Source organism: Corythoichthys intestinalis, chromosome 11, assembly GCF_030265065.1.
Source record: "Corythoichthys intestinalis isolate RoL2023-P3 chromosome 11, ASM3026506v1, whole genome shotgun sequence".
Classification (NCBI taxonomy): Eukaryota; Metazoa; Chordata; class Actinopteri; order Syngnathiformes; family Syngnathidae; genus Corythoichthys; species Corythoichthys intestinalis.
The window spans coordinates 15,413,513-15,438,275 of record NC_080405.1 but is presented as its reverse complement, the minus strand read 5'-3'; the positions used below and the strand labels follow the sequence as shown (position 1 = coordinate 15,438,275).

The 24,763-nt window shown below is 38.0% G+C and overlaps 1 protein-coding gene across 4 annotated transcripts in view; it reads right to left on the bottom strand.

Annotated features, from left to right (window-relative positions):
* Window positions 1–24,763, bottom strand: part of pcdh19 (protocadherin 19) — a 100,679-nt gene that overhangs the window by 33,178 nt on the left and 42,738 nt on the right. For all 4 annotated transcript variants that reach the window (XM_057849355.1, XM_057849357.1, XM_057849356.1 and 1 more), the window contains exons 3-4: window positions 15,162–15,220; window positions 10,466–10,638 (exon numbers count right to left, since the gene is read on the bottom strand). In XM_057849355.1, the coding sequence (XP_057705338.1) occupies window positions 10,466–10,638; window positions 15,162–15,220 (232 nt within the window). The remainder of the gene's footprint in view (window positions 1–10,465; window positions 10,639–15,161; window positions 15,221–24,763) is intronic.

Here is a 24,763-nt window from a genome sequence, read left to right as displayed (position 1 = left end):
ATGTTCCCGTGTTGAATTTAGGGCAAGTTTTGCAGTAGAAACATATGCGTTGTTTTTAGCCCCCCTTCAAATTCAACAGGGAAAGAGAATTGCTTGAGTGGCACAAAGTTTAAGGAAAGACAAAAAAAAAGACATTTTCAATGAGGGAAGGAGGGAGATGCTAGATTCAATTAGGGGCAGTGGGACCCAGTGGATCCTGCTGATGGAAGATGGGAATATAGAGAAATCTGAGGCCCACTGAGGGGACTTCCTTTTCTGAGTTCCAAGCTCCAGGCCAATCTCCCAACAGGAGATAGTACATTGATGAGAGAAATTCTCCAGAGGTGAGGTAGGGCGAGGAATATGTCAAAAATAAAAGACGCCTGTTCCCTGCTCGATCTAATTGAACAGTCACAGTTTTCCTAGGTGTGTTAAAAAAATATTTTTTCCCTCCCATTCCTCTACTCTAATGAACATGAAATAACTGCAAAACCACAAAATCTTACCGTCACAGTCCCCATTTCGCTCTTACATCGCGAAATTTGACAAAACATGGACGTTAAGCTGTAAAAACACAGCATCTCTTCCATATTATCTAAGAATTACAACGAAGGGCTGACAATCAAAGAAACACCACCCCCACCCAAAAAAAACCCTCAAAAGATTTTACTACATATTAGCTGGCTATTATCATGGCATAAAATGTTCTACACAGCTAAAGCTCCATTCAACCAAATCCCGCCAATTTTAGCAGGTTAAAAAAAAAAAATAAATAAAAAATAAAAAATAAAACATTTAATACATGCCTTCTTCAGAGGTTATGGAATTTCAATATTTAAGATAGCCATTCCTTTGTAGAATTTTAAGAGATTTAATGAGATTTGCTCTACAAATACTTCAATCTAATCAGCCAAAATAGAGCTCATCTTAAGACTCATGACAGGAATTCACCAAACGATTAAGAAACACTAAAATGCTGAGCCGCTGCTTTTGGCACACTGTCAGTGACGGCATGTCAAAATTTGAATTTAATCTGGATCTGATGTTGGACCTTTGATTAGAAAATCAGCTTACTTTGAAAGAAGGAGACGAGGAATGTAAAACGTGTTTTCAGTTTCTCTAGGCGAAATGTAATAAGAAATATATTAAGGTTATTTTGTGTATTGACAAAAAAGCTGTGTGAAAATTGTTTTTTTTTCCATTGTCATTCTTATATTTTTAGACTTTTAAACCTGCATTTGTTTTATTTCTTCATACGCACTCAGTGCAGAGGTAACATATATTTATTTTGCCATGTTATTTATTTCGAGTTTTTTTAATTTTATTTTTTTGTTTATGTTGATTGCTTAGTTTCTTCATCAAATGCCCTGAAATGGATTTTACACTATATTACATATATTTGTGATTTAAAAGATGAGTTGTTTATCCCAGTGTGCTGGCACAGCTATTTTATGTTTTGTGTAAATTAGGTATTTGTTTATTTACTAATCTAGTTGCAAGTCATTATTTACAAATATTTCTTTTAATTTCATTTGTGTTACATTAAATTAACTACAGTCATGTGAAAAAATTAGGACACCCCATGAAATATTTAGTTCTTGATTAAGAAATGTTCACATATTAATGTCTGACCTTGTTTTTCTTTATCTCTGAAAAAGAAAGTGATTTAATTGCAGGTAAACAAAACATATTAACATTGTTTTACTCATTAAACCAAATATATCAACAAAATGCATATTCTAATTGAGGAAAAAGTTAGGACACAGTCCCACCTAATAGCTAGTGTTACCCCCTTTGGCTGAAATAACTTCCGTGAGACACTTTTCGGCCATTCCAGGACTCTCCATTTCTTTCTTTTTAGCCAGTCCTTGGTGGATTTACTGGTATGTTTTAGGTCTTGTCATGTTGCAGGGTCCAGTGTCGCTTCAGCTTTAATTTTTTCACAGATGATCTCACATATTCTCGAGCACTCTCTGTTACACGATAGAATTCTTGGTGGATTCTATGTTGGTGATCTGGCCAGGTCCTGCTGTAGCAAAGCATCCCCAAACCATGACACTTCTTCTCCATGCTTGACAGTTGGTATGAAGTTATTTTCCTGGAATGCTGTTTTGGGTTTACGCCAAACATGTCCTCTGTTCTGGTGTCTAAATAATTCAATTTTAGATTCATCTGTCAAAACAACATTATTCCAGAAGTCCCGGTCTTTGTCTACGTTCACTCTGGCAAACTTCAGTCTGGCCTTCATGTTCTTCTTGGAGAACAAAGGTTTTCTACTAGCACACCTCCCATGAAGGTTATACTTGTGAAGTCTCTTTCTGATTGTTGATGCGTGCACTTTCACATCAACAGTAGCAAGAGCCTGCGGTAGGTCCCGTGATGACATTTTAGGATTTTTGGAGACTTCTTTTAGCGTCTTGCTCTCGGGGTGAACTTGCTTGGACGGCCAGACCTGGGCATGTTGGCAGTCGTTTTGAATGCCCTCCACTTGTAGGCTATTGTCCAGACAGTTGAACTGCTTATTTTATATACTTTTGAGATCTTTAGAAATCCCTTACCAGACTCATAAGCCCCTACAATCTTCTTTCTGAAGGCCTCAGATAGCTCTTTTGATCTCCTCATGATGTTTTCTCTCTCTTTAACAGTCAGGGGCACACCAAACTAAATGTGAGATTTAAATTAAGCTTGAGAACGATAAACCGATACGACCGGATATCCGGTTTTACAGGTGAGAGATACAGCTGTATCGATAGTAAAGTTACCATTCGACAGTAATTAGCCATTAAATATTCAATGAATAGAATAGAATTTGGCTATCGCAAGCACAAGAATCGGCTTCTAATGCCTAGTTTAATGGATTGCTTAATATGATTATAATTTAGCTTTTACCTCACATGCTGCGCTTGTGTCATTCACCACACAGCCCACTTAGATTGTGAACACCGTCGTGGTTGCCTCAACTTCCCATGCATTTCGGCAGAACCACTAGTAGTCGCCGTCGTTACCCGATCGTCACGGGTGTCATAACAACGCGAGAGCTAACAAAACCACTGAAACGCACGCTCCGTAGCGTTTTCTTCACAGCCCAAAACGAAACTAGTAGTGGCAACGAAGCAACATGCTAAAACAATGGACAGTTTGCGCATCACGCCAGTGACGTGCAGCGATTGATTTTCAACGCACCCAGGAAAACAAAAGTCGGACTTTGAAGTGACAAAAGCAGCCAGATCTGTTTGCATGGGACAGAGCTACTGTGAAGTGTGAAGTGGTACAGAGATCGTGAGTTTTTAACCCTGAAAAATAACCCACTACAATGGTGGAAAGGGCGGCATATTGTTTCCACGAAACGCAGTCTACTTAAACATGAAAATGTGGATAAGTTGATCTTCCTCAAGAAAAATCTGCCCTTCAAAAAAGATATAGACAGTGATGAGGAATAAAAAAATGTGGAAGCACAGGCATAAGACTTTGCTGTGTATTAGGTTAAAGTAATGATTATTGACCTGTCCGTCTAAAATGCCATGTTTTTATTCCCCCAGTTATACCAGTGATAAAGCATAATTTATTATTTATTTATGATAACACTAGCAGGTTTAATTCTTTTTTTCTAGAGCTGCTGCATATAATTAATATTTTTTGCTTGTAAGATGTTTACGTTGAAAGTTTGCACTTCAATTACTTACCTATTGTGTTCAAAACACCAGGAAATACAGTAATTAAATTACTGCACTTTATTGTTGTCTATCACTGGAGTTTTAAGTTATTATCAATCCCATCCAACAAAATGACGGTCATATTTGTAAACTTTATTATTTTTTTTTTCATAAAAAAATAAAACAACATTGGTATAAATTTTTTTGTTTGATTTAATCATTAAATCATTTTTTATATGTTTAAAATACTGTACGAACACACACAAATGTTTGCTATCATATCGTTTTCACTCTGTATCGAACCGTATCGTTTTTAAACTGTATTGAATCGTATCGAATCGCTCGGCTTTAAAAATGTATTGTTTTTTTAATCGCATCGTAACCTGTGTATCTAGATACATATCGAATTGGTTTCATGCCAGAGATTCCCAACCCTAGTTTAAATAAGGCAAGCCTCCTTCAAAACACTGGGTAATGATGTTCTAATCATGTGCACCTGATGTGATACACCTGTGTCTGACTTTAGCCATTTTAAGTGGGATTGAATGTGGGGGTGTCCTAATTTAGTCCTCAACAGAAATTGCATTTATTTCAAATTACATTTCAAAGAAAGCAATCATATATCAGTTTTAATTGTTTAGTTCCATTACTTGAATCTCTCAAGGTTGTTAAAATTGATATTAAATATCCATATGACCAAATATGTTGGAAAACACACAGGCTTCCATCGGGTGTCCTCATTTTTTCACACGACTGTATATTGTGTGACAACCAGGCAGCTTGGGATGGGGAGATGGAGATTACAGTACTTGTTCATTTCCTTGCTCAAGTGTACCTTGACACTACTCGGAAAACTATCACCTCTCCTACAACTTGTCATGATTTCAATTTGGTGTTTGTAATGAACTGATAATTTAGTTGTATGTGTTAATTTTTAACCGTTTTGTCTTTAAGTTTAAGCTGATACTTTCTTTTACACTGTTTATCTGGATAGTGGTTGATCAGAACTGTTTTACGTACCTAAAAGGGGGGATAATGTATAACATTTGTGACAAATAATAAGTAAAGGATCAAGATGGGTTGTCCATTGTAATGGACAGTGGTGGGGGGTTGCATGAGCACAAAGGGGTTCCCTCATGAAAGAAAGCCTGCACGTTTATGAGCTGCGGAAGTGCTTTGTTTTGAGGTAACAAATAATACCTTTGCATGGCACTGGGAATGGGTTAAATTTCCAGGCTTTAACGGACTATGTAAATGTTGACCAAGCTTCTTCCTGCTAGCTTTGTTACCAGCCCCTCACCAACACAAGAAAACATGACAATAAAAGTGTGAATGGTGAGAACAAATCCTCACCGTTGTCTGTTGTTGGCTAGTGTGCCGTGCTAGTGTCCTGCTGTGTTTAGTGAACAATGTCCTCTGATAATCGCCTTCATTCAACCAACATGCAGTAACAGCTACACACAGTTCAGTCCTGAAATGTTTCTTGGATCTCTCAGAGGACTGCAGTCTCCAGAATAGTGCTTAAAGGATTAATCGATTAACTCAGGTAATTCTATCAGAAAAAAGCTTTGAATTAGACTTTGCTGCTTCGAGGATTCGTGTAATTAGAATGGCGTTGTAATGGTTTGTTTTGAAAGTGTTTATTTATTTATTTATTTATTTATTTTTTGGTGGATACACTGCCCTCTAATGGCAACAGTGAATATGACATGTTCCTAATCCGATTACTCAATTATTCTGACTAACGAGATGATAGATTAATCGATTACTAAGACAATCGATAGCTGCAGCCCTACTCCCGAATACCTTATAGTTATTTTGTTGTAGGGACAATGTCCTTTTTTCTCTTCATGCATCAAATATGGTTTAATATGGAGTTTATATAATTCACCAAAAACATCCAGTTCCATTCTAAAGATACTCTGAAGCTTTCTGGTTTGTCACTGCCCATTTGGGATCATTCTCACTAGTCAGTTTTAAGCTAGATCAATGACTTATTCTCTCTTTAATGGGGAGCAAACAATCTTGACCATATGTGCATATGGCTATAGTAACGTTTAGTGGTGGATGAAGTACTTTTTTTTTTTTTTTTTAACTTAAATAAAAGTACAGATACAGATGAAAAAAATTACAATGAAAAAGTACAAGTATCTACGAAAAAAACAAGTGAAAGTACCAAAGTACTTGCTATAAAATTTACTTTTAGTAATAGTAAAAGTATTTTCTTCGATGCAAAAATGTAATATACATATATATGCATTTATAGATATATATTCAGACATACATACAGAGATTTGAGTCAATATTGAAAGAAACGTGCAGAAAATTCATTGAATACACAATTTTATTTGAAAAAAATCAAACAATAAAATTGACTGCACTGTAAACAGAAGCTTAAAAAAACTCAAAAACTTAGTTTCTTGGCAGATTGCAGGCAAGTATCAGGTGCATACTGCCACCTACTGTACAAGAGTGTGCAGCACCTATTTAAAGGCGCACTGCTACAGTTTTTATTGGTCAATACCTTGTTCACCTACCTAATCTTGGAAGAAAAAAAGAAAACAAACAAAGGTAATGTGTAACGCAGGTGACTATTTGAAAAGTAGTGGAGTAAAAAGCACAGATATGTGATGTAGAAGGTAGAGAAGTAAAAGTAAAAATTGCCACTTCATATTTGTTCTCAAGTAAAGTACCGATACACAAAAATACTGTATACTGCACAGTAACAAAGTACTTTTACTCCGTTACATTCCACCACTGGTAACGTTCTTCAAACAACTACTCTAAGTATCTAATGAGAACCTAGGATTGCCAAAGGGAACCTTGTTAGGTCCATTTCATAATCCCTATTCCTCATAATTCTACTGTTTATTGAAGATAAACTTCATTGTTCTTGAAAATTGATGATCAATGAAAAATCCAATAACAAAACTCTCTGACTGCAATTCAAACCAGTTGATTTGCTAATGGTCAACACTGATACATTACACTTTATAGGTATGCTGCACCTTAAAAATACTGTAAACCGCTTTGTGCATCATCTCTAATTGTGTTCAACAATTACATCGCATCAGGCCAGATTGGTAGGTTGAGAATAAATGTACAGTTAGCACATTTATCTTTCATTGTTGATAGTATGTGATCCCACTGAGAGAAGCGTCGACATCAGGCGCGTATCCCAGCCAAGTTGTTACAAAAGATGGGCAAGCGGCCAGGGAGGTGGCAGCAGAGTCCATTTGCATGGATGTCATTAAGTGTGTCTGCTAATGTTATTATTCCCCACTTACACAACACCTCTAGCCAAAATTGCTCCCAGCTACATCAACTTTAAGAAAGCCTTATTATTCCTTGACATAAAAGCGTATTTTTGTTCTGTCGCACTCATTAAAAATTGATTTTGTACGTGAGCAAGGGGGAGAAGAAAAGCGAGGCGCTTATTATGGTTGGAGTTGAAATAACACCACTGAGGGAAGATATACAGTAGCTATTAATAAACCCTTTTTGCTGAGCTAAAAAAGGGAAACGCAGGTCATCCTAAAAGTTTCCCCAACCGTACAGTTCTTCACCTGTGGTATTTTTCTACGATCCTTAAGTAGTTACAAGGTGCACGACAACATGTGGGCCGAGTATAGACGTCTTCATCCCGCTCCACCTCCAGTGTGACTGGCAGCAGTTAAGCACCGACACCACCGCTTACACTGACTCCTGCCAGACGACGGGATGTCTTTTTAAACGCTCCAGTCAGATATGAAACATCCGCATTAACTCGCTGGCTAAATGATCTCTCTGAATAATGGATCAGAACTCGTGGAGATATGTAAAGTCCACCTTTGTGAGCCTAATTGCTGCCTTGCCAGCTCATGGGGATTCGACAACTCTTCAAACTCAAACATAGCTGCTGTCAATCAATGTGTGTTGCCTGAGGTTGCGTCAGATGGGTGGCATGCAGCGTTTTACTCACCCTTTCCAATTGTCAAAACTTGTGATCGTAGATAAAAAGTACCAAACAACTTTCAGTATGTACTCTAAATAATTAATGGATATTCTTACTGTAATATGGTGGAAAAAACAAGGCTGAAAAAGAAGTTTCTGCTCTTGGACCCGTCTTGAAAATAAGCAGCTGTGTTTTAAGCCAAAAGAACTCTTGTGTTTGATACAACAATATGTTTACATGCTGCCATAGCAGTTTCATGGCGCATTAAGCCGCCTAACCATTTTTAATTTGTCCATTTTATCCTGGAGACCCCCCCTTACAGACACCGCGCAACCGCTTTTTTTTTCAACCCAGACATAAAAAGAAGGTATGTAATTATATTTATTATTTGAAATGTGTATTATTTTTAGCTTACAATCATTAATTGATGTCTAATATTTAGTTTTTAAATAATTTAAAAAATTGTTAACTCACATATTTTAAACTTTTAAACAAATTACGTCACAATTTAAAAAATAGTGTCTGTAAATAGGTCAAGTATATCTACCCCATAACTATTTTTTTATTATTACTGTCACATTTTCCCCGATATTTTAGATAATAAATAATAGATGCAAACAAAGAAAAATTGAAAATAAAAAAAAAATTATAAGGGTGAATATTTGAAAAACAAAATCTAGACCACTCCTTGATGTCTAGGATTTCTGCATCGCGACCCTTGTTATATTACTGTGTTTCACCCACATAATCCCCAAAAAGTCCGGCTGTGGCCATTCGCAGCTGTGTCTTGACACTCAATGGTACATGCTACTTAGAGGTTTTGAATTGAAATAAGTACGCGATAATATCTTGTTAAAATCATGGTCTCTTTAATTATGCTCTCTCATGCTCTCACCTTGAGTTATGGTTTAGGACTTTCTTTTTTTTTTTAATGCCCTTCTTTTCAAAATGTTTCCTTCCCCAGAAAATGGAGATTTTAAGCTTTGCAAGGATGTATCACAGATGCATAATTTTGAAATTTGGCCAAATTAGGTGTCTTAAAGTGGAACTTCAAGTCACCTGAGTGTTTTCCGCCATATCCAATAGCCATGTTCATTTACAATTTGTATTTAATGAGCAGTATGTTCACTTAAAGACTGGTTGCAAAACAAACCATAGCCACAAAATATCAAATTACCATTTCAGATGACTAACACATTATTCAACATTTAAAGCTAGAATATCCCACTATCACAGCTTCTCGGTGACTTAATTAGTAAGAGATTATACTGTTCACATCTGAATAAAAGTAGTGAGACTTTACTAAATTTGGGTCACTAAAAATAAAAAATTAGGCCAAAACTCTCAATCAGCTAGTTCATACAGTTTCAGATAGTGTTACGACATCTGGCTGAAATGTTAAAATCCAAGCAATTTAGGCGAAAATGGGTATTAACTGAAATGGAAATGGATATTTCTGGGTAAACACGTATACCTACATAAAAGTGTCTACTCTTTCAGAATATAATCGTGGAGGCAAGAGATTTGACATAATGTATTGCATAAATCCTGGTGTTTTGGGAGTGGACAAAATGAATGTAGACACATATCTTAAGCGGTGGCACTCACTGATAAGTCCATCTCATGTCAAATGTAGCAACTTGTAAAACTGATATTATATAATTACACCAGGGGTGGGCAAACCGTTTCTCAAGAGCTGTAATGGGTCCTGGTCTTTGTTGTAACTGATCTAGCACAGACAGTTTAACCAATGAGGTTTCTGCTGAAACAAGAAACACCTGACTGCGATCAACTGCACTTGCAAGACACCAAATCGACGAAAACATTTCCTCTTCATGGGTTGGAATGGAAACCCACACCCACTGCGGCCCTTTGTGGAATGTTTTGCGCACCCCTGAATTACACCAATGTATCTTTGTAATGAAACTTTAAAATTAAATATTTTGAATACTTTGAGTACTCTGAGGCAGATATTAAAATAAAGGCCATGAAGTATCATACAACAAACAGATGACCACACTTTCAATGTTTAGTCACAATATTAGGTACACATAGAAACACTATTGTAGATTTTTTTTACAGCAGGCAAGTTACAGCAAACAGGCTTATCATGGCTACAAGCCATATTTTTACTTGGGACAGCTACTACTGTGCACTTAGTCTAAACAGTACTGTATGCACATTATGGCCATTTTTTTTTTTTTCTTAAAAAAACTGCAGTATTTTCACATAAGCAAGTGTTAAGATTGTCTCTGGGGAAGTATGAATCTGAATAAACTTAGTCATACATTATATAAATTAAAGACAATTGAAAATACTTCTTAATTAATTCCGACCAAATTACTGAATTGTTTTATACAGACTACAATTTGATATTATTTGATAGTCAAACAGAGTTGGCATTTTATAATAGCTCTAATTCTAATCTTTATTATGTTTGTTTAATATTTATAATATAAATATAAGTTTATTGAGACTGCCTGTATACTGTATTGCAGTGTCATTAACACCTAGCATGTCACATTTACTGGACGTTTTATGCTGTTATTTAATTCTTGTTTGAACAAACATTAGCCCCACCAAATTGATTTAATGGTCCATAGAATGTGAAAGGTACCAACATACAGTAGCTGGTCGGTAAACTTCGGTACTCCCGTACCAATCAGAATTTGAACAAAATGATTTGCCGATTTGCTGATGCAGAATTTTCATTGTTTTTTTGTTTTTTTTTCCTCCTAGTTTAAATTGACGGACACAGTGTTCAACTCCTACGGTATGTCACATTGTAATAAATCACACTAAAAAGTGAGGACAGAAGCCAGATCACAAGAATCAAAGTGAAATGTAAAAGATGCTTTGGTCATTATGTTTTAGTGTAACAGTAAAAACGAGGTCTTACCTTGATCTGGATGCTGGCAAACATTAGGAGGCACGGTCATGTTGAGCATGTCATTGACAGCTGTGTCAACATAGTGTCCTCGCTGGACATCGTGTTCGCTGTCAGTCTGGTCACTCTCCTCGTGGCCGCTGTCCTTTAAACTATTCCCCTCCAGGTCCTTGAATGTCGACGAACTGCACAAGAGGGGAACGAGAAAGATGTTGATTAACTGTCACATCACCTTCACTCACATGTTGGCCTTGCCAGTGTCCATATTTTTCTTGGTCAGGGTATTTTTTCAGTGACCTTCCTCTACCTTTTTTCTACAGGGCCATCTCGGTATAGCCCATATAGACAGCCATTTGCTTCATAATATTTATTGACCAAAAATTCACCTTGAAATAATCCTGATATAAAGAGCTTGTATGAATTTCCTTGTTGGGGGGGGGGGGGGGGGGGGGGCGAGCAGGCATTTTGAATGGACGCGCTGCCTTCAAGGGCATCTTGAACAAACGGGGAGACGCTCACTTCAATCAGACAAATACTGCCGTAATCAGGAATTCCGGGAAGGAAGATGGATGTCGGAAACGCTGGAGGCATGCAAACGGAGCATCTGCCTTGCGCTGGGGGCTTGCAGTCAATAAAGGAGGATGGGTGGGGGAGGGGGGAACAATCAACAGCTGCACAGTAACAGTGTGATTTCCCCTCGTTTGAGTGCCATCCCACTGGAACAAATTCCCATTTATAAACAACACTAAAGAGCAGGGGAATAAATCAACATGTATTCTTGGAGGAAGTAGGAAGGAGAGAGTGTGAAGTAGAAATGAAGGACATTCCAAGGTAGCTGCATCCTCAGATGCTGGCCGAACATTCCCCATTGTGGGGCTGCGGTGGCAGCTAATGCTGACCCTCTGATGTTATCACTGTAATTGCACCTGTTCCTGACCGGGGGGTCTCACTGGGCTCCTGAGGGCTTTTTTTGTGGGAATCTGCACTTCAATGCTCTTTGTTTACATAAATGCAGGAAATCTTTGGAGAGGAAATTGTCATAATGGGACTTGAGGGAGGTGGGGGGGACGCTAAGGGCAAACAAAAGAAAGCCAACATTGTTGCAAGGCTGCAGGTAACAAAAGGACAATTGTGGAATCAAACAGAGCTCTCTTACAGAAAGATTCCAAAGCCAATGGGAGTTATCTTGATCCCCCATGCCAACTTCCTCACCCTGCATTCCCATGTAAGTATCCTAATTTTCGACCAACACGGTGGACTTTCAAGTAGCATATGTGCCGCTAAATTCCCAGTTGTTCAGTATCCAAATTTGTCCTAAGACTGCACGTTTCTCTGGGAATTCTGGTTTTCTTCCACATTCATGCATATTTGGCAGGACAAATGCAATAGATGTTTTGGTCAGAATGTGAATGGGTGAGTCCTGCCACTTACTGGTGACGAGTTCAGGGTATACCCTGCTACTCGGTCGGCTAAATCGGAAAAGGCTCCTGCTCACCAGAAAAGTGCTAAAGAAAATAGATGTGATGCATTTACACTTTCAAATTATATCTCATCGGGCACTTCAATTCCTATCAATTCAAGGTTTATATTAATACTCAACCAAAATACTATTATTCTTGTGAAGCGATAGTGAGGGTATGATCATAATAACAAAAATGACCGTTGAAAAAGTATTGACCAATTTGACAGTAATTACTCGGTGTGAGTAGGTTGGTGCATGGGGCGGTTCTTGAGGCGTAAAAACAACAACCGGACCCATATATCGGCCAAAGTGACCAATGTTACAACCTGGAGCTGCTGCAGTCCCAGGTTCTCAAGTGGGGGCCCTTTTTCAAGTTGGCGTGTCTTCTTTGGGTTAATAGAATGCTCAAATTCATTCAGCAGCATTTTTTTTATGGCTCAGGATTGCTGAGGACTTGAAGGCCTTTGTTGCCAGATGCTGAATTGCTCCAGTCCAGTGTGAAGTCCTCTCATCGTCCACCTGTGGATCAGCCAATTCCTGGCCCTCATCACCCCAGGTCTCATCTGGTCTTGGTCTTCATAACAGATCTGCCTTCTTCAAATAGAAACAATCATTCTCATCGTGGTGGACCGTTTTTTCAAGATGAAACACTTCATTTCCATTCCCAAGCTTTCTTCTGCTTTTAGAGATGGCTGATTTTCTGGCCATCCACGTTTTCAAGACACAGCCCTGCTGCTGAAATAGTCCCCGACTAGGGCCCTCTGTTTATCTCTAGAGTATGCTAGGCATTCTGTAAAGTTCTCCGGGCGTCTTCCAGCCTCTCCTCGGGGAACCATCCCCAATTCAATGGACAAGCTATGAAAAAGGATTTGGAGTTGGCCCTCCGCTACAGTGTATCACAAAAGTGAGCACACCCCTCGCATTTCTGCAGATATTTAAGTACATATTTTCATGGGGCAACACTAATAAAATGACTATTTGACACAATGAAAAGTAGTCTGTGTGCAGCTAATATAATAGTTAATTTATTTTCCCCACAAAATAACTCAAAATATAGCCATTAATATCTAAACCCCTGCCAACAAAAGTGAGTACACCACTGAGAAACTATGTACATCCCTAAATGTCCAAATTGACTACTGCTTGTCATTTTCCCTCCAAAATTTCATTTGACTCGTTACAGGAGTGCTGTCAGCATTGCTGCAGAGATTGAAGAGGTGGGGGGTCAGCCTTTTAGTGCCCAGACCATACGCCGCACTCTATTAAACTGGCGTGCATTGCTGTCACCCCAGGAGGAAGCCTCTTCAGATTCAGAAGACGGTGCACAAGAAAGCCCGCAAACAGTTTGCTGAAGACATGTCAACAAAGCACATGGATTACTGGTACCATGTCCTATGGTCTGATGAGACGGGTGGGCTTTCTTCTGTACCATCTTCAGCTAAGCCACTGCCACACCCAGTCCTCCATTTGTTTGCTACATTGGTTTTCTTATTGCTAAATTTCAGTTGTAACTGTAAAGTCCGTGGCTGCTTCTTAGTCCAACACCAACCATAAACATTACAATTTTCCTTCTCCTGTTGTAATATGATCGACCTGCATAGGGATCTTCCATGTTGCTTTACAGGTAAATCATTATTTCAAAGTCTTGAAGGTAAGGGTTGTACGTTGTACATTTTAAAACTACAGGGTGACCCCAAAATTGAAAATAATACTTGTTTTGTAAAGAAACCAGATTGCATGTTTAATTTAATTATTATCTGACTCACAATGGACAGATTTGGATTTTAATTAGAACAATGGATTCCCTTTTATTGGCATGGATACCCCATTATTGCTAAAGTATTGACGGTCTTTTATTCATTGCATATGCCAGAAAAATTGACTTTGTTTGAGCACGCTAAAAATATTTGCTGTAAGATTTTCAGAAATGTACAGTGGTACCACAACATACGATTGCATCGACATAGAATCGTTTTGAAATCTGACGTAAACTTTGACTTATTATTTGTCTCAACATATGATGACATGCTGGAAATACGATTTATGACAGCGTTGCATTTTCATTGTTTTCCCGCAAGACGGATGCACGGTGGATTTTCTTGTGAGAGAAATCAACATGGGTCTCAAGCAGTTAAAAGGTGGCGCTTAGCAATCAAATTATGATGGAAATGATAAAAAAATATGAGCCTAGTGTGCGCGTCATTGAACTGGCACGACAATACGGTCAGAACACGTCTACAATCTCGACGGTCCTCCTCTGACCTCCGTTCGCCAGTCTATATAAGTTAAGGTGACAATTTTTGTTATTGAAACGTCGGCAAGGAATTTGCCAACTATCAGCAATAGCTAACGTCAACAACAACATGAAAGGCGAAAGTAAAATTTTTTCCGCACTTCTCTCACTCTGTCATCAGGTACACGGTGCATTCAGGAACAGCATGCAAAACACAACCGTCACATTAGAACCCGATATGTAAAATGCATATGATATTATTAGTCCGATTTTTATTTCTATATTTTTTGTTTTGCTATGTGTAATTGCTATTTGTAATTGTACCAGCAGTAGTTATTCAGGATTTAGGGTAGGTTTTTGGGCTGTATTCTGATGGGAAAATCCCGCTCAACATACGGCCATTACGATTTACAAATCAGGTCCTGGAACAAATCAAAGTCGTTTGTAGAGGTACCAATGTAATTGAAAACACTGGGCTTCTATTGTAGGCATCTACGTGAATTATAAATCCCTTTAAATAAATCATTACTTCCAGTTGATTTGAAGTATGACATTATAATTGATTTTTAAAGATTCTAAAATAGAGAAGACCATGTTGTTTATTGCCATGTCAATCCTCGATCAATGTCAGTCTTTCATATGCTATGCCTGCCTGGACACTTTCATTGTTATGCAGTGTAATGTATGACATCTATACAGCAAATACTTCCTAACCTTTGGGAGGTAAACATTGCATTCTGTTGCGTTTTAAAAATCAGCTTTGCATCATGTGTTGCTTGAATTTCAAAATTACAGATGATTTCTATCAGACGCTAATTCTATGTCTAATGATATCATCTCCACGCATCTTTTTTCATGTCTTTTTTTTTTTCATTCTCCCAATCCCTCTTATCCTATTCTCCAAAACAAACTCATACAAACCACTGCAATGATTCCTGTGATCTCATTAGATAAAACAATTACGGGTAGCAATGGTAACAAGGAGCTTAGAACAAAAATAATACTAAACATACCTTTTAATGAGGTGAGCTCTGCTGTTCACGTAACTGGAGTCAATTGAATAATTCTCCGTCTGTAGCACAGAGTGGGGTTGGGTTGGGATAGGGGAGGGGGTTTAGTAGGAGTTGGTGGTTGGGTGGGGTGAGACAAAGAGAGGTATTTTTAGTAGGAGAAATACACTTGAATAATAACGTCATTAATTGGTTTTCAGTATGAATGTCATATTGCACAAAGGAGAGCGTCCTCAGCATCAAACCATATATTGAAACATACATTAACTGTATTGTTATACAGGAGATAAACACACAAACATGAAGATGACTCAGAGTTGAGTGCTGTGAACACAATCCTCATCAAGCCACTGTCACATTCACCTGCTGGTTATCGAACCAGCTGAAAATCTTTAGAGATCAAAAATTCTTTGGAAGTGAAAGAAGAAATATTCCCCCTCCCATCCTAAAATGTTTCCTCCCTCCCTTTCTGTGAACAGCTCACTTCTATTTAAGAAGATTACCCATTAATGTGGAAAAAGCTGAAATAAATAACTAAATAACAGCAAGAGAAGGAGATGAAATTAAGAGCATACCGGGGGGAATCTGAACGCCGCAATTGGAGATGAAAAGACTTTTTCAGAATATGCATGCGATAGATCTCTGACCCACATTACGACGCTAGGTTCAAAGACATCCCGCTCTCATATTTTGCCCAGTGTTTATATTTGTTAAGGATCTATGAACCCTTTTTCCCTTGCACTGTATCAACTCCCACTAAAAAGTGCAGGCTTCTCAAAAGAAGCATGGCAAAGTCAGTAAAAAGCCAGAATTTGATCCTTTCTGCAAAGTATGGTCAGATGCAGGTGTTTTCTACAAAAAGAAAGCAGAGGCTTCACTTCAAATTCCAAAGTGGAGATAGGAGGTGGTGATAAGACGCTGCGGGTCGACCCCTTGACTTCCGTGTGAGGGCAGCTGTGCAGATACTGAGGCAGTGGTGAAATAATAACAACAACAAGAAAATAACCCGTATGGTGAAGCCAAGTCAATGAAAGCACTCACACAAATTGACAACACTTCATCCAAACACATCATTTAAGCAGGAAAAACTGCAATGGTGAATGCAAGGACATGCACTACATTATGAATCAGTGTGTTTGCCATGCTTATTATTATTCAGACGCTCTTTTTGCTATTTAGCCCTCATTAAACTTTAGCACGGCACTTTGTAGAGCAGATCATTCCTTGAAGAAAAAAAAATCAAGTTTATAGATGTTTTATTGTTTGAACCCACGTTGTTTTTCTGCAAGCAATAAATATTAACACAATTAAAATGTCATTTCACAAAGGGATAGGTATGATGATTCAGTACATATTGTGAGATTTCAACCTTTATTAAATCATCTTTGATTCCACGATTAAAAAGGCAGAACACAAACCTTCATGCAGTTAGCTAAAATTTTTGAGAAGAAATACTAAAATATAGACAATATATATAAGAAATATATATACATATAAGAAATATATACAGTACTGTGCAAAGGTTTTAGGCAGGACACCTGCCTAAAACTTTTGCACAGTACTGTATATTTTTATTATATTATGTATATACAGGATATACTGTATGTATATATTTTCCCCAAGTGGAAGCTTCCATGATCCTAATAAATTTGATAATTAAAAAATTATATATACAGTACTGTGCAAAAGTTTTAGGCAGGTGTCCTGCCTAAAACTTTTGCACAGTACTCTATATGGCGGGAAACACAGACAAGGCTGAAAAAGCAGTTTCCGCTCTTGCACTCCTCATGAAAAGAAACTGCTATATTTGAAGCCAAAACAACTGTTGTGTTTAATAAAACAATATGTCTATATGCTGCCATAGCAGATTCATGGCACATTAAGCCCCCAAATTATTTTTAATATGTCTATTTTACCCTGAAAACCCATGTTTACAGATGTCGCGCAACCGCTTTTGTTTCAACCCAGCCATTAAAAAAGGTAATTGGTTATATTTATTATTCAAAATGTCTGTCATTTTTAGCTTATAATAATTAATTGATGTCTCATATTTCATTAAAAAAAAAAACTACTTAAAAAAATAATTCACTCACATATCTTAAACTTTTAAACAAATTATGTCACAATGAAAAAAATGGCGTCTGTAAAAAAAAGTCACAGATATCTACCTCATAACTATCGCTTAATTGTATTTTTTTTTTTGTTACTGTCGCATTTTCTCAGATATGCTAGATGATAATCGATCCAAACAAAACATTTTTTAAAAATAAGTTTAAAAGAGTAAATATATGAAAAATAAAATCTCGGCCACTCTTGATGTCTGCGATTTCTGCATCCCTTGTTATTTTACCATTTTTCACCCATAAAATCCCCCAAAAATCCAGCTGTGGCCATTCACAGCTGTGTCTTGACACTCAGTGATACATGCAACATGGACCTTTTGGATCAAAACAAGGTAAGTACGCGATGATATCTCGTTAAAGTCATGGCGTCTGTAATTCTGCTCTCGCGTGCTCTCACCTCTGGATAGGGTTTTACTGTTTAAAAAACTTAGAGAAATTGAGATTTCAAGCTTTCCAATGATGTATCACACATGCATAACGAACAATTTTGAAAGTTGGCTAAATTGAGGGTCTCAGAGCGGAGCTTAAAGTCACCTGAGTGTTTTCCGCCATATATACAGTATATGCAGTGGTACCTCTACATACGAAGTTAATTCCCCCTAAATCTCAAAATCCCTATCCAAAAATATGTATTATACGTCATTTTACTGTCCTCGCAAAGATGTTGGAGCTAAATAAAGTGGTATGTATACATACATAGTAAATTCGTTCCAGGCCCTTGTTTGTAAGTCGAAAGGGTCGTATGTCGAGCAGGATTGTCCCATAACAAAATATTATAATCCCATTAATTCGTTCCACAGCCTGAAAATCTACACTAAATCCCGAATAGATGCTGCTGATACTATTGTAAATAGCAATTACATAGAGAAAAATAAATTAATTATGAATGAGAATCGGAATAATAATATAATAATAGTAATAATAAGAATAATAATACCTGTAATAATGTAACGAATGGGGTTCTATTGTGGCGGATGTGTTTTGCGTGGTGTACCTGAATGCACCGCGCAGCCGACGTGCCAGAGTGAGGGAGGGAGGACTTTTTATTTTTACTGTACTTTGTTCAGCTGGGGCGGACAATAGGTATGCTGTGTTGCGCAAGTTTTAAAATAAATGATTAAAAATGTTGTTTTTTTTGCGATGTTACCACAATAATAATTGTCACCTTAATCTATAAAGACTGGCAAATGGCGGTCGGAAGAGGACCGTCGAGATTCTAGACATTCTGCGGCCGAATTGTAAAGTCAATTCACGGACGCGCCCAGCATGCTCATATTTTTGTATCATTTACATCTTCATTTCAATGGTAAGCCTCAACTTTTTCCTTTTTTCGCCACCTGCACTAACATTCTTGGAACCAATGTTGATTTCTGTCACATGAAAATCCGCTGTGCATCAGTCTTGCGGGAAAACAAATTAACCGCGGCACTGTCATAAATCGTCATATTTCGAGCATGTCGTCAGATGTAGAAACAAATGGCAAGTCAAATTCTATTTCTGCTGTCGAAAAGATCTTGTGTGTGTAAGCGATTGTATGTTGAGGTACCACTGATAGACTCTAGTACATACTGTATTCAGTCCTGTTAGCACCCAAGAATTTACTTTGATTTTGGTCAGACATTAATGGTGTTTTAAGATGAAATGCAAAATGTCTGAAATAAATATGCCTTAAAACATCACACAAACACTCAGGGATACTGCTTGATGCCATTTAGCATTCCCACTAATCCAGCTCGTTTCAGCAAGCATCAATCAACTTACTCGGATTGTGTTAAAAGTTAGAGGCAATTGCAATGTAATACTTCTGTTCTAAATTTTTTTTAAAAATGAGCAAACTATACCTCTATTCTTCAAGGAGACTGCTGCATTCCTTAGTTCAGTTCAGCAAGCATCAAATTATAAACTCTGAACTGTACAGAATTTGACATTGATGTTTTACAGGACAGCCTAGAAGAAATCTGTCTTATAAAAATACACATAACCCTTTTGATAGTGTGTGATGTCAGCACATTCCAGCAAATCTTGAGACATCAGTCTTTTCAGCTAACAGAGAAAAATTGACTCATATCGTGTTAAAGATTTAAAGGAAGTGGAACAATAAGGCTCAAAGGTTGCACAAAAACCTTCATATTGTGAGATTTCAGCATTTCTCATTCAATATATCATTGTAATTTCCTTTGAGGAAAAATGGACATTTTGACCAAGTTAACATGCAATGTTCATCATAACACACGGCAATGAAAGATATTCTATTTTACAGTACAGTTCATAATCAAGCACGCCAGTTAACACAAAAACAAAAGATAACTTAAAAGATGTCTCATGGATATTAACTCATTTGCTCCCGAAAATGTATAAATACGTTCTATTTTTAATTGTTTCAGTGTCCCAAAGACGTATTCATACATCTATTTATACGACATCTCTGGGTCGTGATTCAATTTAGCTCCAAAGCACAAAGCTGAAAATCCATTTTAAAGAAATAAAACTGGCCACTGGAGGGCAGTAGCACATTTGGTAAGATCCGCAACCCGATTCAACGGCAACGAACGGCAAAGCCGCAAGGCAGTGCGCCGGCGGAACACGACCGAATGAATGCCAGGCTGCGGACGACCAAGCAGAACGACCGGGACCACTAGTGCAGCGGATGATGCCTTTGAGTCCGTGCTGCTCGTAAGCAGAGCCCACAGAGACTCAAAAAAAATGCATCTTTATGAGACAGACGGCGATGAGGGAAAAGTTTAACCGGCTGTCGCGGCCAGAACAGTGTCATCTTTCAGTTAGTTACAGTATGTATACATAAATTGTTACTTTGCTATCAAAAGCTCTATTTGTCTTGTTGTTTATCTTATTTTGTAAAAGGAAAACATTATTCAGATGTTTGGGATGTAACTAAAGCAAAAAATAGCTGTGTATAAGTCAAAGTTATGTTTCAAATGTATGCTTTCATAAAAAGCTAAATTTCTTTTTTCATCAGAAATTGGAAAATTGCTCAAACTAAGCTATGTTCTAATGCTGATTTCTAAAGAAAGGAAAAAGATATGAAATAACTTTTTTTTCTGCTGAAAGAAGAGAGTCTAATCTTTCTTTTGATGGGTTCCATGTTTATATTGCAATAGAACAGAATTTTCTGTGGGCCTGCAAAATCAGTCAAAATCCGGTAAAACTGCCGGGACCTAAGGGCCTTGCTCCAGTGAAAATGGCTGGGAATGAATGAGTTAACCTGACTGCAGCAAAGTGCCACATTCCCTTTGTCCAACGTGAACAAATAATTCCTCGATATTCAACCTCTTGCTAATTTAAAAAACGGGCAAGGAAAAAAGGTCTACAAACGTGACTATTGTCTCCCCTTCAATGATTTCATCAACATGCCTGACAGTAAACAGCTGTCTTCTTGCGAACTTGCAACATCACACATTTAATCAAAGGATTCCACAGGAAATGACCATAGTTCCCACTTTCTCAAAGGAGTGGCCTTGATGAGTCTCTCACTCCGAAACACAATGCCTCCTCCCACGTCCGTGAGCGACCTCAAATTGGAGGGCGTATCGATACATCTTGCTGGGAGGGGTCAAGTTGCAGCCCAGAGCAGCCAAGGAGGAGGAGGAGGCCGCAAATGGCTCCTTAATCAGGTTGGACAATGTGTTGTTGTGATCCAAGCGGCCCCGGTTTGGCGGCCAGAGCCACTCTATTCCCATAATTATTGCTCCGTTTCATCTGGAGGACTGCAGGGAGGAATGTGACTGATCGCTGTGTCACGACAAGTAGGGAGGGAGTCGAGAGAGCAGCTTTAAGATGGGAGGAAATGGGCGAGAGCTGACCTGCGGGACACAGAAGCATAATACCCCCCCTCCCATTTTCCACCCTGTTTTTCTTTTTGATTTTTTTGTTTTCAGCCTTTGCATCTTTCTCTTCAATAAAAGAAGGGTCACCGGGACAATGGACTCGCCTTTTGCCATCCAGAGAAAAAGCAATCTCCTCTAAGATTTGATTTGCCTTCCTTGCAGCGTTGTACACACAGTCAAATCAGAGTAAGGGTTCAGCGGGTTGGGTTGGGCTGGGTTAGTTTGGTGGGTAAGGACGCCAGTTCGTATACCAGTAGCACCTGACAAGCTCAGCAAATTTTGTACAGACTACAAAAAGACAAAATGTCTCCCTATGGGTATTACCAAGGAAGTGGCGACAAATGACAATGCTTAATTTGAAGCAAACATAGGCAGATGGAGCACTGTCTAAAAAAAAAAAAAATGCAGCATTTAAGGGTGTTACCGCCAATCTGCTCAATTTACAGGTAGAGACTTTTCTTTCGTCTTCTCTTTTGCCAGACTATGACAATTTACATTTTAAAAATAAAATGGTGGTACAAGTGTATGGTGTGATGCTGCTGAAAATCATTTCGTAGATGTGTCTGGATTAAATGCAAACATTTAAATAACGTTCACACCATTAATCTGTGCAAATATAAAGCTGGAATGAAGGGAACATATTCAAATGATTTTTTTCTATGTAACTTAAAAGACTTCTCAATTGTTTTTAGGTTATAGGTTATTAATTATTTATGGAAGTGTGAGGATTATGATGCTGTGATAAATAACCACAAATAACCATATGTGATGGCTCACTATTTGGCATCTGTAACTATAACAATTGAATTATTAACATTATGCCAGAAAGTCGTACAGCTGGAAGAGATGGTTTATGAAGAACAAAAAAGTTGTTTCCCCTCTTTTAACAGGTTATTTTATTCTCTAAATGGACAGGAGATGATGACATACAATTAAGTAACAAAAAGAATGCAATAATCACCCAAGATACATTTATTACATACATTTATTAAGGAAAGAATAATTAAAAGGTGTCCAGCAAGGACTATCATCACAGAGAGTCCCACACAAGTGCCTTCGAGAAGATCTGCCCGGAACTCTCAACACATACACTTTTTGTCATTTTCAATGCGAATAGGCAGACCCCCCCCCCCCCCCCCCCATTTTAACCCATTCAATGACTCACAAGAAAGTGGAATTTTACTAGGCAGCTGTGTTATCTGTTTATGACAGTGGTCTCCAAACTATTCCACATAAGGCCGCAGTGGGCGCAGGATTTCATAATTCCACATAGGGTCGCAGTGGGCGCAGGATTTCATTCCAACAAAACAAGATGACACCTTTTGACCAATCTAGTGTCTTACAAGTGTAATCAGTTGATTGCAGTCAGGTGCTGCTTGTTTTAGCAGAAACTTCATTGGTTAAACTGTCGGGGCTCGATCGGTTGGAACAAAAACCAGGACCCACAGCGGCCTTTGAGGACTGGTTTGAACTTTGGGGACCCCTGGTTATGACATTACTTCAGAAAAGAAGCTGAGAGCTGCAATTGTCAACTTATAAAGACAAACCAATATAGAAATGAGAGTACCAAGTACAATCAACAAATGTATGGGAAGAATTATCTCTACAGTTACAATTGATCAAGTGTGACTCATGAAAAGCACGAATAAATCAATTAAAATTATGGAATAATCTGTATTTGTAGCTTGACTAGAAAACAGCAAACAACCCCTGAATCCTTGCAATGCAAATGCAAATGGGAGATTGTTTAAGATAACAAGAAGAATCAACTGTCTTTTGAGAAAAGAAATCGATCCATCATTGACCCAAGCATGAATAGAATATTCCACAACGACTCCATTATAAGACAAAGATAAATGCTTACACAATTTGGTAAGTGTCTTAGACAAGGAACCATACATGCCTTCCAACTTCGAGTATTTTCTTTCTCACAATTTTGCAAGTGTGGATGAATGTGGCATGCGTGGATATACTAAATGCTACATGTTTGGACAAGTAAGAGACGACTCACTACTTTTCTGGATTTTGTCTAGTATTGATGCTATATATATATATATATATATATATATATATATATATATATATATATATATATATATATATATATATATATATATATATATATATATATATATATGGACTATAAGGTGCACTTGAGTATAAGCCGCACGCCACAAATTTGACTCAAAAACAACATCTGTTGATAGATAAGGCGCACCAACAAGAAAACTATTTGCTTATGTAAAAGCCGCACTGGATGAAAAGCCACAGGGATAGTCACATCTAAGTACCGTTGTCGTGATACTATAATATTTCAAACTGGATATCCATACTAAAAAAAAAAAAAAAAAAAGAAAGAAAGAAAACTAAATTCCATTTTCAATACTACATAAAAAAAAAAAAAAAAAAAAAAGTTTTTTTAGGAACTCAATGGAATGGAAACAGTAAGGAAAATGGAAAAATACCCTCTATTACTCTCAAGAGTCGTGCACAATCAAATTTACCCCATGACAACAAAATTCTCTTAACCTGAGGTAGCCCAAAAACCAGTATATAACTGAGTAATCAAATACCGTATCCCGACACAACATTTCAGTATCATTACAAATCAATACTTTTAACAAGCCTATATATATATATATTACCAAAAAACGGTAAAAGGTAAAAAGTTATTCTCCCTAATAACACTAACCTGTTTTGGAATAGGGTATGCCTTTGTAAGAATGCAGCAGACTACATTTGTATTCCTCCTGCAAGTTCAACAGAGCTTAACTTGGACTCTTAATGCACATTTCTGCACACACAGACACTTCCCCTTGTTGGGCTTTTCTTGCACAAAAATCCCCCGACTTGGCAGGAATGTGCTTTCATAGAGACGACCGGCTCACCTGTAGGTCTGCCCCCCGCCGAGCTGCTGAGGCCTATTGTGGTGACGCCTAAGACAAAGAGCCCTACGATTCAGTAAAGAATGTTTAGATTGTGTTTACCTTACACCGCTGAGCTACCAAAAGCCCCTGCAACCCTTGCCCCTTCTGCCCCAGACCCCGGCAACTATTCCACCATCTTCTCGATAACAGAATTTCTCAAAGATCCTCCGCCATCTGCTGGATTATAGATTCTCCTCTTCCTTGAGAGAGGCCAGGGCCCCCTCAGGGAGGATCAGTGGTGAAAAAGCGTGGAAGAGAGCTTTAGGGCACAGCCATAGTTGCGGATGAGATTACATTTTCTATTTCTGCTTGCCGCGGGGAGTCAGCCCTGATGAATACGGAGAGTTATTACCATTTAATATCAACGGGCTCCCCCGCACGCTCAAATTATATTCGATCAATTGTGACAGAGGGGTACACATGTGACAAACAACCTGCCACGTTCTCTGCATCATTTCACTCCATCACCCGTTAATTTAGTCCAAACCCAACAGCCCTGTCTGTGAATCAATCATGCTACCAAAGTGAATTATTGTGGCTGAGTGAACGTGTTAAAAGGCATCCCTTTTTCTTTGGCTTGAAGAAGAATTGGAACCAACCCCCTTCCAAAAAATACAATGATCATCAGTTTGTCCTTGATAGCACCGTACATGTCGAGTATTGTCTCAGCAATCCAAATAATGGCCTCTCTGAAACACAATGACACAAAT